We start from the raw sequence: 23,892 nt of genomic DNA, 5'->3' as shown, positions 1-23,892 counted from the left end.
AGAATGTTCGAGCCCTGAATTCAAGGCCTACAACTGGCAGGAAAAAAAAAAAAGAACAAAACTGAAGCCCCTCTGTACAACATCTTTCAATATATGTATGTATGTATGTATGTATGTATGTATGCATGTGTATATATATATATATATATATATATATATATTTTGCCAGTCCTGGGGATTGAACTCAGGGCTTGGGCACTGTCCCTGGCTTATTTGCTCAAGGCTAGCACTCTACCACTTGAGCCACAGAGCTATTTCTGCCTTTTTCCCCCTTTCTTTCTGTTTATGTAGTACTAAAGAATTGATCCAAGGTCTTGATTCATACTAGGCAAGCACTCTACCACTAAGCCACATCCCTAGCCCTCAATAATATATATATATATATATATTTTTTTTTTTTTTTGCCAGTTGAGGGGCTTGAACTCAGAGCCTGAGCACTGTCCTTTGGATTTCTCAAGGCTAGAGCTCTACCACTTGAGCCACAGCATTACTTCCAGCTTTTTTTTTTCTATGTATGTGGTACTGAGGAATTGAACCCGGACCTTCGTGCATGGTAGGCAAGCACTCTACCACTAGGCCAAACTCCCCCCCTCCCTGCTTCTCCCTGCTTTTTTTTTTTTTTGCCAGTCCTGGGCTTCAGCTCAGGGCCTGAGCACACTGTCCTTGGACTTTCTCAAGGGTAGAGCTCTACCACTTGAGCCTCAGCACCACTTCTGGCTTTTTTTCTATGTATGTGGTACCAAGGAATCGAACCCCGGTCTTCGTGCATGCTAGCCAAGCACTTTACTACTAGGTCAAACTCCCAGCCCAATTATATATATATATGTATATATATATATATGTGTGTGTGTGTGTGTGTGTGTGTGTGTGTATTTTTTTTTTTTTTTGCCAATCCTGGGGCTTGAACTCAGAGCCTGGGCACTGTCCTTGAGCTTTCTCAGTGCTAGCACTCTACCACTTAAGCCATAGCATCAGTTCCATCTTTTCTGTGTATGTGTTACCGAGGAATTGAACCCAGGGCTTCATGCATGCTAGACAATCACTGTACCACTAAGCCACACTCTAGGCCCTCAATAATTTTTTTTTATTTTTATTTTTTGCCAGTCCTGGGGCTTAAACATAGGGCCTGAGCACTGTTCTTGGGCTTTCTCAAGGCTAGTACTCTGCCACTTGAGCCACAGCACCACTTCTGGCTTTTTCTATGTATGTGGTTCTAAGGAATAGAGCCTAGGGCTTCATGCATGCTAAGCAAGCACTCTACCACTAGACCAAATTCCTGGCCTCAATGTTTTTTTTTAAAGTGCATATATATACATGACTACCTCCGTCACGGTGATCTACCTTCTTGTCTTTCAACACTTCCTTTATGATACTTAGCACTATCCGTCACACTATACATTTTACTTGTTTTCTCCTCTATGGACTTTCATCTGTTTTGTCATCTATAATCCCAATACTTAACTGGTTATGTTATTGGTTAAGTTCTTGGTTTTTAATAAATACTCTATAGCTATGAATAAAGTGAATAAATTAATTCACATAAATAACTATAGAAACTGTTAGTGCACTGGGCAGAGCAGTGGCAGTGGCTATATTCTTAGCTACTCAGGAGGTAGATATCTAAGGATTGCCCTTCAAAGCCAACCCTAGGAGACAAATCCTCCAGGCTCTTATCCCTAATTAATAAGCCAAATTCCAAAACTGGAGTCATGGTTCAATTGGTAGAATATCATCTATAAGCAAAAAAATGAGGCTGGGAGTGTAGCTCTGTGGCAGTGTGCTTGCCTAGCAGGTATGGAGCCCTGGATTTGATCAATAGGCTTGATAAAAAGAAGTCCTATACCAACTTCTATAGATGACATATCTCATTTAACTGCAATAACAATTTAAGAGGGAGATACTATTATTATTCCTCTAGAGTTAGAGTGGTTGGGTTATATATCCAGTCTTCCGGTAAGAGGTAGAACAGCTCACATGGTTTCCTTGAAGATTATATTAAGAATGAATGAGATCAAGCCAGTGCCAGTGACTTATACCTATAATCCTAGCTACTCAGGATGCTGAGATCAGAGGATTTCTGGTTTTCAGCCAAACCAGACAGACATATCCAAGAGAATATCTCCAATTAATGAAGAAAAGGCTGGAAGTGGAGCTATATTTCAAGTGCTAGAGCACTAGGGGAAGAGCTAAACAGGAGGCCCTGAGTTTATGCCCCAGTACCACACTGGGGCACTGTCCTTGGGTTTTCTCAAGGATAATGCTCTACCACTTGTGCCACAGTACCACTTCTGGCCTTTTCCGTGTATGTGATACATCAGACTCGAACCCGTGGCTTCGTGCATGCTAGGCAAGCACTCTACCACTAGGCCACACTCCTGGCCCTTCTTCTAGTTTCTTTCTGTCCTCTTTCTCCACTGAAATATTAAAAATTATCCTGGGTCTGGTAGCTCACACCTGTAATCCTAGCTACTCAGGAGACTGAGATCTGAGGATCATGGTTCGAAGCCAGCCCAGGCACAAAAGAACCTGAGACTCTTATCTCCAATTAACCTCTAGAAAACAGGAAGTGGGGCTTGGCTTAAGGGTAGGGCAGTAGCCTTGAGCTGAGGAGCTCAGGGACAGTGTCCCGGGCTAGAGTTCAAGCCCCAGGACTCACACACACACACAAAAAAAAAATTGGACAGACCTTTTTACCTCACTTCAGCATATATCTTTGGGAACTAAAAATCTCTTACATAACTTCAGGGCTATGTTAAAATTAGCATTGATTTTTTTTTGCCAGCCCTGGGGCTTGAACTCAGGGCCTGGAAACTGTCCTTGGGCTTTCTCAAGGCTAGTGCTCTACCACTTCTGCTACAATGCCACTTTTGGCTTTTTTTGTGTATGTGGTACAGATGAATGGAACCCAGGGCTTTGTGCATGCTAGGCAAGCACTCTATCACTAGGCTATGCTCCCTGCCCTAGCACTGGTTTCTTGACATCATAAATATCCAGCCCACAATTTAATGTCTTCAACTTCTGAAAATATGTTTTTATATCCTCCAAGAACCAAAGAAGTTTTCTATGAACCCAAAGAGGTGAATGTGTTCATGGAGTGGTTGACTTTTTTGTTTGATTTTTCCCTCGCTCTAGTGCTTGGAATCAATCACAGAGCATTACTCATAAGAGGCAAGTGCTCTAACACTAAGGTATGTTTCCAATCCAGTGTACTAATATCTTTTGAAGCTCCTCTTTACTCCCCACCCCCACCCCCAGCCGGAAATTTCCTCCCAGCTGAAGAAATTGGGTCGGATTCTCTTTAGAATGTTCCACCTTTTGTACCAGTCTGCTTACTTTCCTCGGGCTATTTAATATGTTCTATCTCCTATATTTATCCTTAAAGAGAAGTTAGCACTGGAAGTCTGATTAGGTTCATGTATAGTTGTTTGTTTTGTTTTTTGTTTATTTCGTGTGTGTGTGTGTGTGTGTGTGTGTGTGTGTGTGTGTGTGTCCGTACTGGAGTTGGACCTCTTGACTCAGAGTCTAGGTATTGTCCTTTAGCCGTTTTGGTCAAGGCTGGTGCTCTACCACTTGAGTCACATGATCACTTATAGCTTTGTGCTGGTTAAATGGAGATAAGGACATTTTCCTTCCCAGGCTAGCTTGGAACCCAGAACCTCAGATCTCAGCCTCCTGACTAGTTAGGTATGAGCCACTGAAAGCTGTCTGTGTTTCTTTGACAAGAATCTTTCCCAAACAATGCTGAGTGCTTCAGATGGATCATACTTGATTGCATCACTTTTTAATAAAGTTAAGATTCATCATTGGTTGGAGCTGGAAATGTGGCTTAGTGGTACAGTGCTTGTTTACCATTCATGAAGCCCTGGGTTCAATTCCTTAGTACCCCATAAGCAGAAAAGCTGGAAGTGGCTCACTTGGTACAGTGTTAAGCCTTGAGCAAAAGAAGCTCGGGGACAGTGCTCAGGCCCTGAGTTCAACTTCCAGGACTGGCGAGCAGGCATGCACACACACACACACACACACACACACACACACACACACACACACACACCAAAGAAGATAAAGGAGTGCAAAGAACTTGAGAAAGATAAAGAGACCTTAGGAACACAGATTATTAACTAGTTCCAGGTAAGTACCTTCCAGATCTCTTGATGACTTCTCTGGTCTCCTAGCCCCTCCCTAGGAGCTACGTGTGAATGAGGTCGAGAGGAGCCTGAGTAGAAGGTCCCCAGAATCCTTCCTCCTCAGGCCAGCTGACTATGGCCATCATAGGCAGGATTACTGCGGTAAGATTGAGGTCATGAGGCTGATAGAGCTTTCAGAGACTTGAAAGATGAAGCATCCAGGCTGAGGGGTTCTGGTTAGGAGCAGAAGAACCTCAGAGGAGGGCCAATGTATTTCAGGAGAGGCAGGAACTAGAAGCCTTCTTCTCTGCCACCTCTTTTGAAGTAAGGGCTTAAGAGACTGCCAGGAATGAATCACAGGATCAGCCTCTGGACATTCTTCCACCTTCTCTAGAAGAAAACTCTTCACAGGAAACATAAAGAAGGGTCTCGGCTGGAGAAATGGCCAATGTACTCACCCTTAGAAGCTGCAGAGGAGGCTCTGGAAACATTTTCCTATTCAGGAGATTCAGTGGAGTATCCCCAGAAAGTAACTTCAAAGTAGTTACTCCCTCCTCTGTCCCAGGATTGAGGAGGGGCTCTGTGAAGCCTGCTACCTCACCCTGCTGGGGTGGAGGTCCAGTTAATTCCCTCCCTGCTCACTCAGAGCTATTGCCTGGAGAAGCATCTCCACAGTGTTCCAGGGGATGAAGATTAGGGCAGCCGCCTGCCTAGACTATCAGACAGCGCCCCCGAGAAGCTCGCTGGCCTCGAGAGCAGAAGCTGCAGCAGCCCAGGGGGGCTGGAGGTCTCCAAGCCGACCCTCGGCTGCAACTGCAGTTGTCACAGCAGCTCAAGTGGGAGCTTCTACAGGCAGCTTGGCCCTTGGAACAAGGGTAAATAGGGCAAGGAGAAGGGTGGCAGTAGGTCAGGGGTGGATGAGAGCATGGGACACAAGTGGTGTGGGGACAAGTCAAAGGAGGACAGGCAGGGCAGGGAGGGCAAGAACAGGTACACGGTGGGCCAGGAAGGCTGGGACAAGATGGACAGGGAGCTGTGGAAGTGGGACAGGCAGTGCAGGAGCATGAGGGAGGAGGGCAGCCAGGGCAGGGGCAGAGGCAGGCCGAGGAGGGAGGATAGGGCAGGCAAGGAGAAGAGGTCTGTGGTCCTTGCCCTGAGGGTACAGCGGACTCTTGGTGACTAGTCTTCTTGTGCTGAGGCCCCAGGCGGAGGCCCAGAGAGAAGTCCATTGGACTACAGGAACAGGCAGGCTGGGGGTGGGAGGAGGAGAAGAGAGAGCAGGGTACAGTGAAGGGTAGGAGGAGGGGTGGACTGTGGGGACAGGATTAAACCCAAGACGTGCTGAGCCTTGTTGATCCTGCAGGGAGCTCAGCCAGCCCTCCCCTTCCAGTCTGATGACAGGCTCCTACCACCCTCCTCCCCACTGCCACCCTCCATCTGCACCAGAGTAGAACACCACACTCCTCAACTCGGGCGTTTTCATGTTGCTAGTCTTTTCTGGGTTCTCCACCTGGCCAGGTACCATCATCTCTGTTGTCTTTCCTTTTATTCAGTCACAAGGCATTTCTTATGACTGGGGTCCCTAAGACCTTTCTAAGTTTCTCCCACCCTGGCAGACAGAGTTAGGACTTTAGGTCCTCAAATAGCTTGTAGAAGGGGCTCAGGGAGCTGCAGCAAGAATAGTCTGAGAGCTGAGTCAGAGATGTAGTTGGGAGCTGGCAGGAGAGCTAAATTGCCTGAGTACTGGGAGTTTCCAGAGAGCACAAGTCCCAGGTGTGGGTGTTGGGGTGCCTGGATGTCTCTGGGAAACTGACAACTGGCCTGCACAACTATTATTTGCAGGTCTATTATGGTCAGTTACTGGTCATAGTAGTGAAGAAGACAGCCTAGTCGCTTCTCTTATAGGGCTCTCATAAAAGTGAGGGGTGGGGCAGGGCGGAGAACAAAAACCAAACAGGTAAACAAATTAGCTTATATCAGAGCCTAAGAATGGCTATCCTCCTTATAACAAGGTGATGTGAGAAAAAGTGAGTCAGAAGTGAATCATTCAGAGGGACAGCTAGATAGTCCAACAGTTAGGTAGGATAACTCTTAAGAAATTTGGGGCCAGTCAAGCCCCAGAAGAGGAGAGAGAGTTGCTTAAGGTGGAATAGAGCCTGAATGACTAGGTTATGGAGAAAAATAAAACTGAAAAAGAACAAGACGGCCCTAGGTTTGATCCCTAGCATCCTATAGAAGAAGGCAGGAAAGGGAAGGGAAAGGAAGGGAAGGGGAGGGGAGAGAAAGGAAAGGAAAGGAGAAAGAAAAGAAGGGAAAGGAAGAAGAGATGGGAAGAGAGTTAGGGAAGGACAGCAAAAAAGAAGGGAAGAAAGGAAGAAAAGGATAAGGAATGTTGAAACATAATCTCAAACTTAGTAGTCAGGGAAGAGTCTTTTAAGGAAATGAGAGAGCAAGCTATGAAAATATGAAAGAATGTTCCAAAGAATGTCAGGAGAAGAGGGATATTCACAATAACACAGTCCAAAGTGTAAGGTAGGATTTCCATCACATAGGACTTTGTGAACTAAGATAGGAACTTGCATCTCATTCCAAATAAAACTGAAAATGTTTTGACTCTCATACGAGGAATTAAGAGGGCCTTCCGGTAACAATGTTCTGCTACCTATATGATTAGTACAATTTGGCATTATCTGATCAAATTGAACATGAATATACAGTTTGGTTCTTAATTCTATATACCACAAAAATTCTGTGTGGCTGGGTATTGGTGGCTCATGCTTGTAATCCTAGCTACTCAAGAGGTGAGGTATCTTAGAAGCCAGCTCAAGAAGGAAATTCTTTTATTTCCAATCAAGCAGCACAATGCTAGAAGTGGAGTTATGGCTCAAGTGTGTATGTGGGGGGGCGTGTATGAGAGAGAGAAAGAGAGACAGAGCGGGAGAGAGAGATGCTGAGAATCAAACTCATGGTCTTGTGCATACTAGGCAAGCACTTTCCCACTGAGATACACCAGAGTTCACCTCCTTGTTTATGAGAGCTGGAACTTAAACAATTTAGAATTCTAACAGTAGAGTAAATCAATACATTGTAGTATGTTCCAGGAAAAATGGATATAATGCAACAATAAAAATATAGTTCTGTGTAATGACTTTGATGAATATATGTATATATATATTACACACCAGAAGTTTGGAAAGAGAAGTAGAACACAATGGAGTCACAGTATCAGTCTATTTATGTAAACTTCACATGCTATAGAAATGATCCCTGAAAGTATAGTCTTCTATTTATGTAAACTTCAAAACAGGCAAAATTGAGCCAGGGTGCATGCTATTAATCCTGGCATGGATGCGGAAGCTGGTGGTAGTCCCAGTACTTGGGAAGCAGCAGCAGGAGGATCTCAAATTCCTGAGCGACAACGTACAATCTTTTTTTTTTTTTTTTGCCAGTCCTGGGCTTGAGCTCAGGGCCTGGGCACTATCCTTGGCCTTTCTCAAGGTTAGAGCTCTACCACTTGAGCCTCAGCACCACTTCCGGCTTTTCTATATATGTGGTACCAAGGAATCGAACCCAGGTCTTCATGCATGCTAGGCAAGCACTTTAACCACTAGGCCAAACTCCCGGCCCCAACAACGTACAATCTTATCTCAAAATAAAAACACAAGGATCATCAAAATCAAGTGGGTACCAGTGGCTCTCACCTCTAATGCTAGCTATACCAGAGGCTGATATAGCTGAAGATCTTGGTTAGAAGCCAGCCTAGATAGGAGAGTTCATGAGATTCTGATCTCTAATTAACCACTAAAAAGCTGGAAGTAGAAGTGTGAATCAAGTGGTAAGTCATCAACAATGAGCAAAAAAAGCTAAGGGACAGTACCAGGCCCTGAATTCAAGCCCCAGTACTGGCACAAAATAAATAAATAAATAGGGGGTCAGGAGTTTGGCCTAGTGGTAGAGTGCATGCACAAAGACCCAGGTTCAATTCTTTGGTATCACATACATAGAGAAAGCTGGAAATGGTGCTGTAGCTCAAGTGGTAGAGTTCTAGCCTTGAGAAAGCCTAAGGACAGAGCTCAGGCCCTGAGTTCAAGCACTGGAATTGGCAAAAATAAATAAATAAATGAAACAAAAAAGAGCTAGGTGCTAATGAACTCATACAGTGATACTCAGAAAGCTGAGATTTGAGGATCAAGTTTCTAAACCAGCCCAGGTAGAAAAGTCAAGGAGACTCGTACCTTCAATTAACTAGCAAACAGCTCAGTTTGTGGGTAAGGCTCAAGTGAAAGAATACCAGACATAAGCAAGCTGAGCAAGAGCACATGATCTTCAGTTTGAGTCCATATACCAGTGGACTCAATGCATACCAGTCCATAATGCATGGCAAAATGGAGTTAAGGATTCATAAATAGGTGCTAGAACTATATCTTTTTTCTTTCTTTCTTTCTTTCTTTCTTTCTTTCTTTCTTTCTTTCTTTCTTTCTTTCTTTCTTTCTTTCCTTTTTTGGCTAGTCCTAGGCTTGAGCTCAGGCCCTGAGCACTGCCCTTGGACTTTCTCAAAACCAGAGCTCTATCACTTGAGCCTCAACACCATGTCCAGCTTTTTTCTATGTATGTGGTATCAAGGAATCAAACCCAGGTCTTTGTGCACACTAGGCAAGCACTCTACTACTAGGCCAAACTCCCGGCCCTATATCTTGTTTTTCAATTATTACAAAAACCAGGACGATGGTGAGAAGGATGGAAGGAACAGTGGGAAACTTCTGGAGTACAGGAAATCCTTCACTTCTTAAAAGCAGTTTTCCCCCCTCGCATTGTGACATTTCCATACATGCATACATTGTACCCATCAATCTCACCCCTTATCAACTCACCCTTCTATCAGGCTCTTTTATCTTCCCTCTACCCCTTCTTAAAACAATTTAGCTGATTTCATTATTTTCATATCTGAATATAAAGTTCTTTAACTGTATTCACCTTCATTCATTCTTCTCCTTCCTGCTGATAGTCTCAACAATAGAGCAGATTTTACTCTCCTGTTACTATTATTTTTTTCCCCTCGCAGTGGAGCTTGAATTAAAGGCCTCTCACTCTTGCTTTGACTTTTTGGTACAAGAATGACACTTTACCATTTGAATCATTATAATCATAAATTATTATTCTTGGCTTTTTTTGGGGGGTGCAGGTACTGGGACTTGAACTCATGATTTAGCTTTCTTCCTCAAGGCTGATACTCTACTTGAGTTACAGCTTCACTTCCAGATTTTTGGTGGTTAATTGGAGATGAGAGACTCATGGGTTTTCCTGACCAGGCTCAGCTGCCTGACTGTCTGGGATTGAAGATGGGAGCCAGGCTTTATTTAATTATTTATTTTTGCCAGTAATGGGGCTTGAACTCAGGGCCTCAGCACTGCCTCTGGTCTTTTTACTCAAGGCTAGCACTCTAGCACTCTACCACTTGAGCCACAGCACCACTTCTAGCTTTTTCTTCTTATGTGGTACTGAGTAATGGAACCCAGGGCTCCATGCATGCTGGGCAAGCACTCTACTACTAAGTCACATTTCCAACCCTGCTTTAAAAAAAATTTAATTGTGCAAATGCATCATGGTATTTAATATACACTATGTGGGAAATACACCCTATGTAATTTGTGAACAGGGACAGGAGGGGAAAACTGGAAGAAAGCAAAGGAAGGGGTGATACTGTCCAAAAAAGAAATGTACTCATTATCTGACATGAAGTGGTGACTCTCCCACCTCTGTACAATACCTTAGCAATAGTTAAATTACATGTGTGTGTGTGTGTGTGTGTGTGCGTGTGTGTGTGAAGTTTCACCATGGCATTATGAACATGCATACTTCATATATACATATGTACTTTATTATTATTATTATTATTTTGTCAGTTGTGGGGCTTGAATTCTGGGTCTGTGCATTGTCCCTGAGCCTTTCATCTCAAGGCTAGCAGTCTGCCACTTCAGTTTTCTGGTGGTTAATTGGAGATAAGAGTCTCCTGGTCTTTTGTGCTTGGACTGGCTTTGAACTGACATCTTCAGATCTCAGCCTCCTGAGTAGCTAGGATTACAGGTGTGAGCCACTGGTGTCCGGCTATTATTAGTATTATTATTATTATTATTTTGACCAGTCCTGGGCTTGAGTTCAGGGCCTGAGCACTGTCCTTGGACTTTCTCAAGGCTATAACTCTACCACTTAAGCCACAGCACCACTTCTGGTTTTTTTTTTCTATGCATGTGGTACCGAAGAATTGAACCCGGTCTTTGTGCATGCTAGGCAAGCACTCTACCACTAGGCCAAACTCCCGGCCCCTATTTTTTAAAATTTTTATTATTTTTGGCCAGTCCTGGGCTTGAGCTCAGGGCCTGAGCAGTTCTTGGACTTTCCTAAGGCTAGAACTCTACCACCTGAGCCTCAGCACCACTTCTGGCTTTTTTCTATGTATGTGGTACTGAGGAATTGAACCTGAGTCTTTGTGCATGCTAGGCAAGCACTCTACCACTAGGCCAAACTCCGGGCCCTATTTATTATTTTTAAATTTAATTTTTTTGCCAGTCCTGGGCTTGAACTCAGGGCCTAGATGCTATTGCTGGCCTTTTTTTTTTTTTTTGTCAGCCATGGGGCTTGAACTCTGGGCCTGGGTGTTGTCCCTGTCTGAGCTCCTCAGCTCAAGGCTAGGACTTGATCACTTCAGCCACAGTGCCACTTCCAGTTTTCTGATGGTTAATATTGGAGATAAGAGTCTTTGGGACTTCAGTGCCAGGGCTGGCTTTGAACTGAGATCTGAGGATTACAGGGGTGAGCCACCAGTGCCCGGCTTTGCTGAGCTTTACCACTTGAGCAACCGCATCACTTCTGGCTTTTTTGGTGGTTATCTGGAAGTAAGAGTGTCACAGACTTTCTTATTCCAGCTAGCTTCAAACTAAGATCCTCAGATTTCAGTCTCCTAAGTAGCTAGGATTACAGGTATGAACCACTAGTGTCCAGCTTTATTCATATACTGCACTTTAATCAGAATAATTCCCTCTATTTCTTCAAATTTTTCATTTCTTGACTATTACTACAGTTAAACAAGTGTCCATTTCGGTTTATTCTAATATGATTCATAGTATATTTCTCTACTCAATACAGAAAAAGGAAATCTGTCTCTTTCTTCCCCAACCCCTTTCTTTCTCTCTCTCTCCCATCTCTCTAGGTGCTGGTATTGGGACTTGAACTCAGGGGCTGATCTCTGTCCCAGAGCATTTTTGCTCATGGCTTGCATGTTATTACTTGAGCCACATTTCACTCTGGATTTTTTGGTTGTTAATTGGATATAAGAGTCTCAAGTTTAAATCCCCAGCTATCTTTGAACTGTGAACCTCCTGTCCCGTCTTAGTCTCTTAAGTAGCTAGGATGGCAGGCATGAGCTACCAGCACCCAGCTAGTACCTCTGGTGCATGCCTGCATGTGTGTGTGTGTGTGTGTGTGTGTAACGGTTCTTTTGGTTTCTTCTGTAATATAGTTTTATTGTCAGGAAGGACAGGAGCAAAAAACTGGGAGAGATCAAAGAAAGGGGTGACAATGTCTAAAAGAGAAATGTACTCATTATCTGACTTACATAGCTGTAACTCCTCTGTACATTACCCTTTTTTTTTCTTTTAATTGGCAGTCCCAGAGCTTGATCTTAGACCCTGAACACTGTCCTTGGGCTTTCTCAAGGCTAGCGCTCTACCACTTGAGCCACAGTGCCACTTCAGGCTTTTTCAGTGTATGTAGTACTGAGTAATCTAATCCAGGTCTTTGTGCAAGCTAGGCAAGCACTCTACCACTAAGCAACAATTTTAAAAATCTTAGGAAAACACTAAAAAGTATACATACACACATATACATATACATATATATGTATATGTTTATTCATTTATTTTTATTTATTTTTTGGTGGATCATGGTGCTTGAATTCTGGGCCCAGGCACTGTCCCTGAGCTCTTCAGCTCACGGCTACTGCCCTACCCCTTGAACCACAACCCCACTTCCCATTTTTCTAGTGGTTAATTGGAGATAAGAGTCTCACATTCTTTAGTGCCCAGGCTGGCTCTGAACCACAATTCTCATATCTCAGCCTCCTGAGTAACTAGGATTACAGGCATGAGCCACTGTGCCCAGCTTATACATATATATTTTGTTTTTGCCAGTCCTTGGGCTTGAACTCAAGGCCTGGGCACTGTCCCTGAGCTTCTTTTGCTCAAGGCTAGCACTCTACCACTTGAGCCACAGTGCCACTTCCAGCCTTTTCTGTTTATGTTGTACTGAGGAATCGATTCTAGGGCTTCATGCCTGTTAGGCAAGCACTCTACCACTAAACCATATTACCAGTACCCCAAATATGCATTTTTGGTGCTTTATGCCACCTGTTCCAGTCATGCTGAACTTCCACTCTTCCCTCATAGTTCCTATGTTCTTCTTCCTCACAAACCTTGAGGACAGCAGCCTTCTCTTTTTTTCTGGTCCCTGCATGGATGTACCAGATGGTCAATCAATGCTGAGTTGGATTAAACTAAATTTCCCAAGTCTGGAACCCACAGAGACCTGTGTGGACAGCTATAGGGAAAGGATAGGGAGCTTGTTATGATTAGGAAGTCTCAGGGTCACCCAAGGCCAGGGTTTGAATCTTAGCTCTACCACTTCCTAGCTGTGCAGTTTGGGGCACGTGGCTCAATCTCTCTGGTTCTTAGCTACCTTTTGTACGAAATGAGGATGATAACTGCTAGATAGCTCTCTGGGTTGTCCTTCTCGCACATTAAATAACATAATGCACATGCCTACTATTAAACTCCTGGAGCAAAGAACATGTTCAACAAAGATTAGCTTCCAAGCTGGGAATGTGTTTTGGTGGTAGAGTGCTTGCCTAGCACACATGAAACCCTAGATTCGATTCCTCAGTAAAACATAAGCAGAAAAGGTGGAAGTGGCACTGTGGCTCAAGTGATAGAGTGTTAGCCTTGATCAAAAGAAGCTCCAGGACAGTGCCCAGGCCCTGAGTTCAAACTCCAGGACTGGCAAAAAGAAAAAAAAAAAGATTAACTCCCCTCCCCAAACTCTTTCCCTTAGCCCCAACATCTTTTCTTCAAAAGATTCCATCAGATGAAGCAGCCAGACATCAAAGGGGGCCCTTTGGGGTAGGTCCATGTTCTTGGGGCCTCTTAAGCTGGCACAGAGATGTAGTTTGGCAGAAGTGTGGCAGACAGGGAGATCTGTCAGAAGATGAGCGGAACCCAAGCAGGTGATGTGAGTTGTCAGGGCAGGCAGGATGCCTGGGTCCTGGGAGTTTCCATTTAGGGGAAGTCCCAGGTGTGGGGTGCCAGGCTGGCCTCACCCAACACCCTGGCCCCAGGGGATGTGGGCACAGGGAGGAAAGTGGGTCATTGCATGTCTAGAACTTAACCCCATTGGTCCCATGACCTCTTTGCCAGCACCAGAGGAGGCAGTGTCGCAGGAGGTCCATTCCCTTCTCCATTCCCTGGTCTTATGGAAGGAAGAATCTCAGTGGTAGAGTGCTTGCCTAGCATGCATAGGAGCCTGAGTTCCTTTTTTAAGCACCACATAAAACATTTTTTTTTTAAAGGAAGACAACAGCAAAGAAAAGAAGGGAAGGAAAACCCTTGGAACTTTATTCCCTGGACAGAAGGAACAGGAGGCTTCCCAGAAGATGGAAGGAGAGAGAACTTTCTGAAACCTTCCATGAAGGTTCTGTGCAAAACAGACAGCTGCACCGCCCACACACTGGCTGGCAGGCACCTGGAGAGCTCACCTCATACACTGTAGCAACTGTGGAGGCAGACATGCTAGCTGCAGGGGGTAGGACAGGTCAGGGCTGGATCAGCAGGAGCCAGGAGGGAGCAGAGAGACAAAAAGGCATTCTGCCTGGCTGAGGCTCCAGCCTGGCAGCAGGAATCTTCACCCTGCAGGATTTGCCAATTTAGGGCCTTGATTTTCCCACCCCCCCAGGATAATCTCAGGCCTAAGCCTGTTAATTCCTTTTCTCCCTTTGTGTCTCTTTCCCCCTCTCTGGAGGAGATGAAGGAATGAATGGAATCATGCCGAGACAGAATCTCCAGGTGTAAAAGGTCTTGCTTTGACTGTGAAGAGGTAGGTATTTACCATTCCTCTTTTATAGTTTTGTTTTACCCCTGTGGTGTGTGTGTGTGTGTGTGTGTGTGTGTGTGTGTGTGTGTGTGTTTAGTATTGGGTCTTGAACTCAGGGCTTGGGCTTTTTCCCTAAGCTTTTGTGCTGAAGGCTAGTACTCTACCACTTGAGCCACTTGTCTACTTCCAGCTCTATGCCTATAGAGATAAGAGTCTCACAGATTTACCTGCCAGGTCTGGCTTTGAACTGCCATCCTCAGATCTCAGCCTCTTGAATAGCCAGGTTTACGGGTGGGAGGCACCCAGCCAGCAATACTGTCTAATCTCATTACCGTTTTGTGGACTGTTGGTTCACACCTAACTCTTCCATCAAACTGGAAGATTGCAAAGGCAAGAACCACACCTAGGGTATTCCCAGGGCTTAGCACAATCCTGGGCACATAACGGATAGTTAATACAAATTTGCCGAATTGGTGAATGGTATATGTTCCGAAAAGAAATTCTTAAAGCTGAATAGGTTAGTCCTAAAATCCAGTTTCAAAACCAGGGCCTAATCCTACATGAGAACCTGGGCAGGCAATTCTGGGGCTGGTAAGGACCTTCCACACACAAACAAGTTGGCAGGCAGAAATGACATGGTACAAAGTATAAAACTGGTCAAACACCTAGGGCAGGACTGGCACAAGCCTTGGCACAAGGCACACAGGGTACCAGAAGGCAGCAAAGGGAGGAGGAACAAAGTGAAGCCCACGTGTTGCACAAAACATGTTTTCATTGCACTCTCCCTGGGAGCCCTGTCTCCAAGCCCCAGCAGCGCTTCTGTGCCTTAATGATGTCCTTGGGGATTGTAACATAGCGCCCCTTAGCCCCCACAGACATCTGCCAGCCACCTCTGAGCATGCAGGAGACATTCCCACAGGACCAGATTGGGCAAAATGACCTATTCAGTGTCCTGGTAAAGGGGACCAAAAACAAACCCCTTCCCCTCCAAAAGAAGCAATCAGGTGAAAATCAAGGATAGGGGAATGGCAAGTGGAACGGATGTCTGCATGATGAGAATCCATCTCTCCCTCTGTTTGCTCTTTGTTCTGTTATCAAGAAGCAAAGGAAGCATGGTTGAAGGATCCCCAAAAGATGCCACTTCCCCCCCCCCAAGTTGCCAAGGTGAGAGTATGTAATAGCCACAAACAGCAAAGCCTGGAAATAGACATGCTCCCCCCCACCAGTGGAAAGAGGATTGAGGGGTTGAAGCGAGGTGAGTCCTCTCACCAGTTTACAAAGTGGAAAGTTCTCTTCCCAAGCTTCTTTCTAGAATCCCTGGGCCAAGATCTAGAGCTGTTGCAAGATGGGTGTGAGGGGAAGGAAGAACCTGAGTCCTTCTTCCCTGCTCCCCAGTTTGTTGTAGCTCATATACAGCTCAGTCTCTGGGTCCTGGGGAAGAGTGGCAGGGAGTATGTGACAAAAGAGTAGACGGCTGGCCTAAGGCCAAATTTGGCCGGGTACCCCCCCCTTGGCTGCTGTCAGTTGGCTGAGGAGGAGGCCCACCAGAAGGGAGGAGTTACAGTTACTAGGAGGGAGGGATTGATGCACACATGCCCAAGAGAAACAAAGATTGAGACATACAGATGAACTAAAAGACAAAGCAGGAGGGCAGAGACAAGTGAAATTCTGGATGACTCCCTCCTTGGAGGCGACCCTAATATTTTACCTCCTATTTTAGCTTTCCTGTTCCTATCTGCTACCCCAGCTGCACTCTCAAAGCTCCAGTTTTCAGTTTCTGGACTCAGTTCCTCAGCCCTTCTAAGAGAAGGGAAGAGCTGAGAGTTGATCCCCAGCAGAGAAAGTGGCACATGTGGGGAATGGGTCTGTGTCTGAATGCCCAGACTGCCAGGGAGGGAGTGGTGCCGGAGCCTGGTTCATGAGGACAGGAGACTCATTCACTGTAAACCAAGTACAGATGTGCTGAGAGGGGGAGGGGAGATTAGAGCCACATTCCCAAACCGCAGCTGGGCCCCTCCCTCCTTCCGCTTGCCACCTCTGGGGCAGGGGCAGGAGGGGTTAACTTTTGCAGTTTCTTGGCAGGATCCCTGCCACACAGGCGGCCAGCCATCCCACCCTCGCCTGAATGCCAGGGTCCCACTCCCTAACACCCGCCTCTCCCAGACTGCTTAGAGCTGCTCCCAGGGTAACCAGCAAAGTCAACAGCAGCCAGGCCACCTGGGGACCGGGACCCTGGAGTACCTATTCCCAGCTCTTCTCGCTTCTGGAGTGAAAGGGAGGGCTTGTCTACGTCCTGGCTGACATCTCTGGTCTCGGGGGAGGGCGACGGCATGCCTCTTCTTTCCTCTCCCTTTCACCTGGCTCTGGCTACCAAAAGAGACCTTTCCCCAAAGGCCAGACACCTGGCTCCCAGGGTGGCAGCAAGGCCAGAGCAGAGTGACTCCAGTATGGAAAATGTGATGTGTGACTCAGGAGCCCAGTTCCCAGGTGCCAGCAACCCAGGGAGGGTTTCTTGGGAAGGTCTTTTGCGCTAGAGCTTAGCCCAACCCTTCTCCTTCTCCTCTTCCTCTCTCCTGACACCAGTCGCTGTTGGAGGGCTTCGGGTGTGGGCACAGACCTTAGACCTTTCACTTTGCCTTCACAATGCCTCTGTGCTTAGCAGAACAGCGTGAAACTTCCAGGTTCCCATCCTAGGGTGGAGAGTCTGTATTGGTAAGTCGAAGTCAGGGAATGAAACGTCCCGATCGGATGCAGACCCTGATTTAGGGGTCGCAGTAATCCAGTGTCAACAACGTTCGTGGCGCATCTACCGAGTAGCTAGGCAGGCCGCTGGCTCGGGCAGAGACACACGCACACACCCTGGCCTGGGCTTTCTCCCTCACACCCAGCCCAGGGCTCCGCCCACTCCCAGCTTCAGTTCCTTTCGGCCCTCCTCCTCCCCAGCCTCTCCCCCTCCGAGGCCAAGCCTAAAGGTGGGCACGGGACTGGCAGACCCACCGGGGCGATCTGCCTCCTGGAACTCACTGCGTGCGGGCAGGGAGGGTGAGAGGAAGAAGGAGGTCTGAGGACCCAGCCCGCAGAACCCACCCCCACAACTCCCACCAGTTAAACCAGTTTGATGCTGGGGCCAAAGGCCCTGGGGAGGCCAGGGGAAAGGACACGCGGCTTTGACCTGCAGGTGGAGGCCACCAAAGGGGGGCGGACAACGGCCTCTGCTCTGGCACACTCCTGCCCCATCACTCCACCCATGGGAGGACGTGGACACAGCCCTCGTGGGGAGGGGGGGGGTCCCAGAAACTGGCTGGGCAGAACCCAGAGACGCACAAGTCAAGAGTCCCGAGAAATGGCAGGGGGTGGGGATGGGGGAAGCGCCAGAGAGAGGGAGAGAGAGGGAGAGGGAGAGGGCTGGCTGGCATCACGGGGCCTCAGGACACTGACCTCCTCTGCCAGCCTTGCCCAGCCATCCCGGGGTGGGGTGGGGGGGGATGGAGCCACGGAAATGGGAGGGGCAGAGACCCAGGCGTCCCAGGCCGCCCCGCCCAACACCCCCCATCCTCGCCCATCCTCCGTCCCCCGCCCCCCCCCCCCGACTTCAGCCCCAGGGCACCGAGGAGGGAGCCGGGCAGGGGCAGGCGGCAGGGGGAGGGAGGAGCGAGGGCGGGAGGGGGAGGAGGGAGCCGGGCAGGGAGGGAGGGAGGAGGTGGGGGGGTGGGTAAGGGAGGGAGAAAAAGAAAGAAAATATTTTCCGTGTCCCCGCCTGCAGAGTCAGTGTGCGGTTTGGGAGAAAATGTGTCGGATATTTTGGGGCGGTCACGTGGGCGGGCGGGCTCCGAGAGGCCCCGGGACAGTCCCAGCCTAGAGCCGTGCCCCCCTCCACTTCCCCGGAGCCCCCCGTGGACCGCGAGTCCCGGCCCGGCCGACGCTCCATCCCGGGGAGCGCCCGCCCGCCCGACGCCCGGACCGCGCGGCTCCGCGGCCTCCCTTCCCCCGCCCTCCTCCAGGTGAGTGCGGCGGGGAAGCCGGGCGGTGGACGGGCCGGCGGGCGCCCGCGACCTCCGCCCGCCTACGGGGGAGCCCACCCCGTCCTTCCCTTCCCGGGGCCGGGGGGGGGGCTGGTCAGCGAGTCCACGGCGCTGGCCAGCGGAAGGGGGGGGCTTCCTGCTTGGAACTTGGGGTCAGCCCTGATCTGGGAAAGGAATGGGAAGATTTTAGACATGCTAGGGATGGGCCGGGCTCTTTGCCCTTGATTTTGAGTCAGTGGTAGAGGAGAGCATTTGGGAAGAGACTGAAGTGCAGGGAGGGTGTGTGTGTGTGTGTGTGTGTGCACACGCGTGTGTGTGTGTGTGTGTGTGGTGGGGGGGTGGGATGTGAGGAGGGGCAGGGGTCCCCTCCTAGGGGAGAGACAGTCCCCCTCTTCTCCCAGGGAGCTCTGAAGGGTGGGTCTAAAGGTCCACGCTGGTTTCCATTTCTATTTGGACAGTGGAATGGTACAGCCTGGCCAAAGGCAAAGAAAGGGGTTAGCAAGAGAACCTGGCCGATGGAAAGTTGGGAGGAATGGTAACTAGGCTAGGACAGGGTCTAGGAAATTCACCTTGAACTTTCCAGTTCAGGATTCCCTCTGACAATGGTCCCATCTGTGGTATGAATCTTGGTTCTCTTCAGCCAGAGGGGTGTGTGTGTGTGGGGGGGGTGCTCCTCTGGAATATTCTAGAGGGAAACTCAAAGGAGCAAAGCAAGAGTATGAAGACTGAGACAGGACTCCAGAGTCCTAGTCCTGCCATCCCACTAATAGTGCCTTTTTGTCTCCAGAAGCTACAGCCTGGCCCCCTCTGCCTGACTGGACCCAGTATGTAGGAGGCAATTTCCACAGGTGGCCAGAGGGTAAGATTGTCCTTGGTAGTGGTTATAGTTAGGCAGGCAGGGAAGCCTTAGAGGGAATATAAAGAGCAAGATACCAAGACAATTGTAACCCATTTAGGGCTCCTAACCTCAACGATGGGCCTCTTAGTTTTTTTGGTCACTCCTCAAACGCTGAGTTGGGGTTAAGGACCACAGTCACTGTCTCATATTCTTGAGGAAAGTAAAGACTGGAGTGGTTGAGTGGGTTGAAGGTACCTGAAGGTTAGATATCCCAAACAGACACACACACACACACACACACACACACATACACACACACACACACACACACACACACAGTGGCTTAGAGCCTGGTAGTCAACACAGGGCACGCCCCCACCCCTGGCACACCCCCACCTCTGGCTCGGAAAGCCACCTAACAGGCACCTCCAGTTCCCCCCTCTGCCCCACCCTGCTTATGCCCTCTGATGCCCACACACATTCCACTGGCATTGCCTGCCTGCCTCCTGGGCACTGCCCCTCCCTGGGGCCAGTGGGGTAGAGGGAGGGCACCTGGGGATTCGAGGTGGACACTCAAGGGTCTGGACTCCCCCAAGGGTGGCAGAGAGCCAAGGAAACCAAGCCTACTGTTGCCTCCTGCGGAGCAGGCTGAGGGCCCAGGCTTGAGCCCAGGATACCTGGGTTCTCTGCCCAGGCTGGGGATGGGGTCATGGAAAAAGGTGGTCGTGTTTATACAGAAGGGAGGGGGGCAACGGGTGGAGAGCAGCCTACAAGAGCAGCTTTGTTTCAGGCTGTGGAGCGGGCAGGGCAGTAGGGAGACGCCCCCTTCATCCGGGAGCCCCCTTCATCCATGCCCTCCCCTCAACGCCACCTCAGCTATAAGAGAAGCGGCTTTGTAAGAGCCCCTTTCCCCAAATCAGTCAGTTGCCCGTTCCCTTGGACCTCACAATCCAAGGTGGCATTTTGGGAGTAGAAACATGCTCTCTGCCTTCCACCGGTTCCCCAAAGAAACAAGGCAGCTGGGGCTTTCACTTAGGATTGACTTTTATTCTTCACTACTTTCCATTCCTTGCTCTTTTCTACCCTGGATTGAAGACCCTACCTTCCTTTCCCAGCCAAGCCAGAGAGAGACCATGACTCCAAAAGAGAAGAATCTCTATTCTTCTTCTAGACCTCCAGTTTTTTTCTCCAATGCATTATGGGTGGTATGGGAGGAAGGTCAGGATTAGGTCCTTTGCTCACTTGTAGTCTCCTTCCTTGGTAAGGGTCAGGAGACTGAGCATCCCTATGGGATCTCTTGGTGAAGTCCTCCTGTTGGCCCTCCAGGTCTATTCTCATCTATAATGAGGTAGATGCCAAAGAGCCTTCTTAGTCTAGTAAGCAGAGTCTGGAGAAAAATGGGGGGAGGGTATTCTACTAGCGTCTCACCCTTGGCATTGGAAGGGTTAATCTACCTGGAATGTGGCCCAGCCTGTTGAGCTATGGCCCAGGGGCCTCTGGGGCCCCGGACTCCTGGCTCCACCTGGGCTTAACTTGGGATGAGGACCTCTTGGAATAGGGAAAGGAAAAGGAGAGAGGCCTTGGGACTGGGAGCTCAGCCTTTGGAACCCAAGAAGACACTGGAGTAAAGACTTGGGGAGGGTCTGGTGATGGGACAAAGGCTGCTTCATGGATTGGGGCTGAGTAAAGGGTGGGTAGTGCTGGAATTTGTGTTCCTGTAATCTGTGTATGACAATGTCATTGTACTTTCAGGGACTTGAGGACCTAGGTGGATGAGGGAAAGATGCAGGTACGGGGGGGAAGAAGAAGAGAAGATTGAAGAGATATTAGTCTTAGTAGTGGAAATGTCCACTGCCCCAGCCTACCCACTCTATGAGCTCTGTGCATTTTATTCTCTCGTGGTCTTTCTTTTCCCTTCTTATTAGTCTGTTATAGTCTGGTTCATAGAGGTACTGGGCTAGACTTCTCTCCAGCTTATTAGTCCAAGAGGTAGGTGGTTCTGGGGCTCCTAGGACAGTTACAGCATTAGAACAGCAATCATTTGCCAGCCTTTGGGATTCCCATTTCTTTGGCTCCCTGCTTTCTCCTCCCTTTCCTGGATTCACATGAAAAAGTCCCAGGGGGAGCCTGGTGCTTATGGCTCATACCTGTGTGATCCTAGCTACTTAGAAAGCTGAGATCTAAGGATGACAATTAAAAGCCAGACAAGGCAGGAACATGACTCTTATCTCCAATTAGCAATTTAAAAACAACAACAACAACAACAACTGCTAGTGCAATTGTGGCCCAGATGATGAAGTACCAGCTTTGAGGGGAAGAAAACAGAAAAACAGAGCCAAGTGTGGTGGCTCATGCCTGCAATCCCAGCTACTCAGGAGGCTGAGATCTGAGGATTGAGGTTCAGAGCCAGCCTGGGCCCTAAAGTCTGTGAGACTCTTATCTCCAATTAACCACTAGGAAACCAGATGTGGTACTGTAGCTCAAGAGGTAGGGTGATAGCCTTTAGCTGAAGTGCTCAGGGACAGCACCCAGGCCCAGAGTTCAAGTCCCATGACCTACAAAAAAAAAAAAAAAGCTAAGGGACAGTGCCCAGGCGAAGTTCAAGCCCCACTACTACCTAGCAGTGCAGAGACCTACCTATCCACACCCACACCCATATGTATATATCAGGGAGAAAGCTGTATTTGGGAGAGGAAAGAATGGAGTTTGTTTCTCCCCCTACCCCCCCAGTCCTGGGGCTTGAACTCAGAGCCTGTGCACTGTCCTTGGGCTTTCTCAAGGATAGAGCTCTACCACTTGAGCTACAGTCCCACTTCCGGCTTTTTTCCCTTATATTTATAGTACTGAGGAATTGAACCCGGGTCTTCATGCATGTTAGGGAAGTACTCTATCACTAAGCCAAACTCCTGGCTGGAGGTAGAGTTTTTCAAAGTCAGATAGAGCCCAGAGATAAAAAGGAAAAGGAAATAGTGAAGCAAAAAGGACAAGAAGAGTTTCTGGCAACATAGTTGTCATACTCTGTGTGTGTGTATGTGTGTGTGTGTGTGCGTGTGTGGTGTGTGTGTGGTGGGGATGTGTGTGTGTGTGTGTGTGTGTGACGTGATCAGCATCCGTAATTTGATAAGAAGTGTGTCAGAGGTTAGGAAGTGAGAGATGGTAGGAGACATGATTAGGAGGAGAAATGAAGAGCAAGTACTGGAAGAAGAAACAGAAGAAATGTAATGAAAAGAGAAATATGGAGGAAGACAACATACAAAGAGAAATGAAATGAGATATTTGCATAGTATTTAACATGTGTCCTACTTTATTCTAATCATTCTTTACATGTTAAGTAATAGAGTCCTCACGCAGTGGATTCTATTCTTTTTTTTTTTTTTTTGCCAGTCCTGGGCTTGAGCTCAGGGCCTGAGCACTGTCCTTGGACTTTCTCAAGGCTAGAGCTCTACCACTTGAGCCTCAGCATCACTTCCGGCTTTTTTCTATGTATGTGGTACCAAGGAATCAAACCCGGGTCTTCATGCATGCTAGGCAAGCACCTTAACCACTAGGCCAAACTCCCGGCCCTGGATTCTATTCTTTTCAGGTAGTAAATGAAGATAGGAGGTACAGAGAGATAAAGTAGTTCCACCCAGAGTTCTACAGTAAGGAAGTGGTAGGAATGTCAATTCAGGCAGTCTAATTCCAGAATGTTCCTTACCACTGTAGCATATACCCCTCCAGAGAGTTCTAGCCCGAAGTTACAGCATATATTGCTGTCTCTAGAGTAGTAGGGAGGTTTTGGGGTTCTTTTTTTTAATATATTTTTATTGTAATTAATAAAAGGGTTACATGATATTTGCCAGATAGAAGGTGCATTAATTCACTTACATTGATACCCTTTCATATGTCTTGGTACCCATTACCCTCCCCCCACACCCCTTTGGGGTTCGTTTTGTTTTGTTTTTGGTTGTGGGGCTTGAACTCTGGGCCTGGGCACTGTCTGTGAGCTCTCTTCAGCTCAAGGCTAGGACTCTACCATTTGAGCTACAACATCACTTTCAGGAGTTTCATTTTATTTTACTTTGGTGCTGGGATTGAACCGAAGGCCTTATACTTGTTAGGCAAGGACTCTATCCCTGAGTTTCAACTCCCATGTGAGAATGTGAAACTTGGCTCAACCACTTAATTACTTTGTGATCTAAAGCTAGTCACTAAATTTGTTTCCTCATTGGCAGAATGGGAATCATAATGTCTATGTCACAGGATTGATGTGAGCATTAAATCTCTAGCTCAGTTGGGGCTGGGATGGGTAGCTTAAATGGCAGTGTTCCTGAGGGCCCTCAGCTTGAGAGAAAGAAAGGAAGAAAAAAAGAAGGAAGGAAGAAGGAAAGAAGGAAAAAAGAAAGAAAGAGGAAGAAAAGAAAGAGGGCCAAGAGTTTAGCTTAGTGGTAGAGTGCTTACCTAGCATGCACGAAGCCACAGATTTGATTCCTTGTTACCACATACACAGAAAATGCCAGAAGTGATGCTGTGGCTGGAGTGGTAGAGCGCTAACCTTGAGAAAGCCCAAGGACAGTGCCCAGACCCTGAGTTCCTGAGTTCCAGCTCCAGGACTGGCCAAAAATAAAGAGAGAGAGGGAGGGGGAGGGAGGGAGAGGGAGGGAGAGAGAGAGAGGAGGAGGGAGGGAGGGAGGGAGAGGGAGGGAGGGAGAGAGAGAGAGGGGGGAGAGGGAGGGAGGGAGGGAGGGAGAGAGAAAAGAAAGAAGAAAGCAAATATCTAGGTCAGTTGGAC

General features: G+C 47.9%; 2 protein-coding genes across 3 annotated transcripts in view; one reads left to right on the top strand and one right to left on the bottom strand.

The window, feature by feature from the left end:
* Positions 1-4,834: 4,834 nt before the first annotated feature.
* LOC150066906 (uncharacterized) lies at positions 4,835-8,466 on the bottom strand. The gene is made up of 2 exons (XM_090356264.1): positions 8,442-8,466; positions 4,835-5,592 (listed from the first exon to the last, which is right to left on the bottom strand). The coding sequence occupies exon 2, from the start codon at positions 5,351-5,353 to the stop codon at positions 4,835-4,837; it is 519 nt and encodes a 172-aa protein (XP_090212390.1). The 5' UTR covers positions 5,354-5,592; positions 8,442-8,466.
* Positions 8,467-14,182: 5,716 nt separating this feature from the next.
* The window catches only part of Rarg (retinoic acid receptor gamma), a 31,330-nt gene continuing 21,620 nt past the window's right edge, over positions 14,183-23,892 (top strand). Inside the window, exons 1-2 of one of the 2 annotated variants that reach the window (XM_090326385.1) lie at positions 14,183-14,264; positions 19,071-19,142. The gene's annotated coding sequence lies outside the window, so the exon portion shown is untranslated. Of the gene's footprint in view, positions 14,265-17,996; positions 18,263-19,070; positions 19,143-23,892 lie in introns of those variants that run through there. The other variant, XM_090326380.1, reaches the window with a different exon arrangement.

The sequence above is a fragment of the Megascapheus bottae genome, chromosome 2 (genome assembly GCF_031878675.1).
Source record: "Megascapheus bottae isolate mThoBot1 chromosome 2, mThoBot2.hap1, whole genome shotgun sequence".
Lineage (NCBI taxonomy): Eukaryota > Metazoa > Chordata > Mammalia > Rodentia > Geomyidae > Megascapheus > Megascapheus bottae.
Note: the sequence above shows the minus strand (reverse complement) of the source record. Positions and strands in the feature narration are given on the sequence as shown.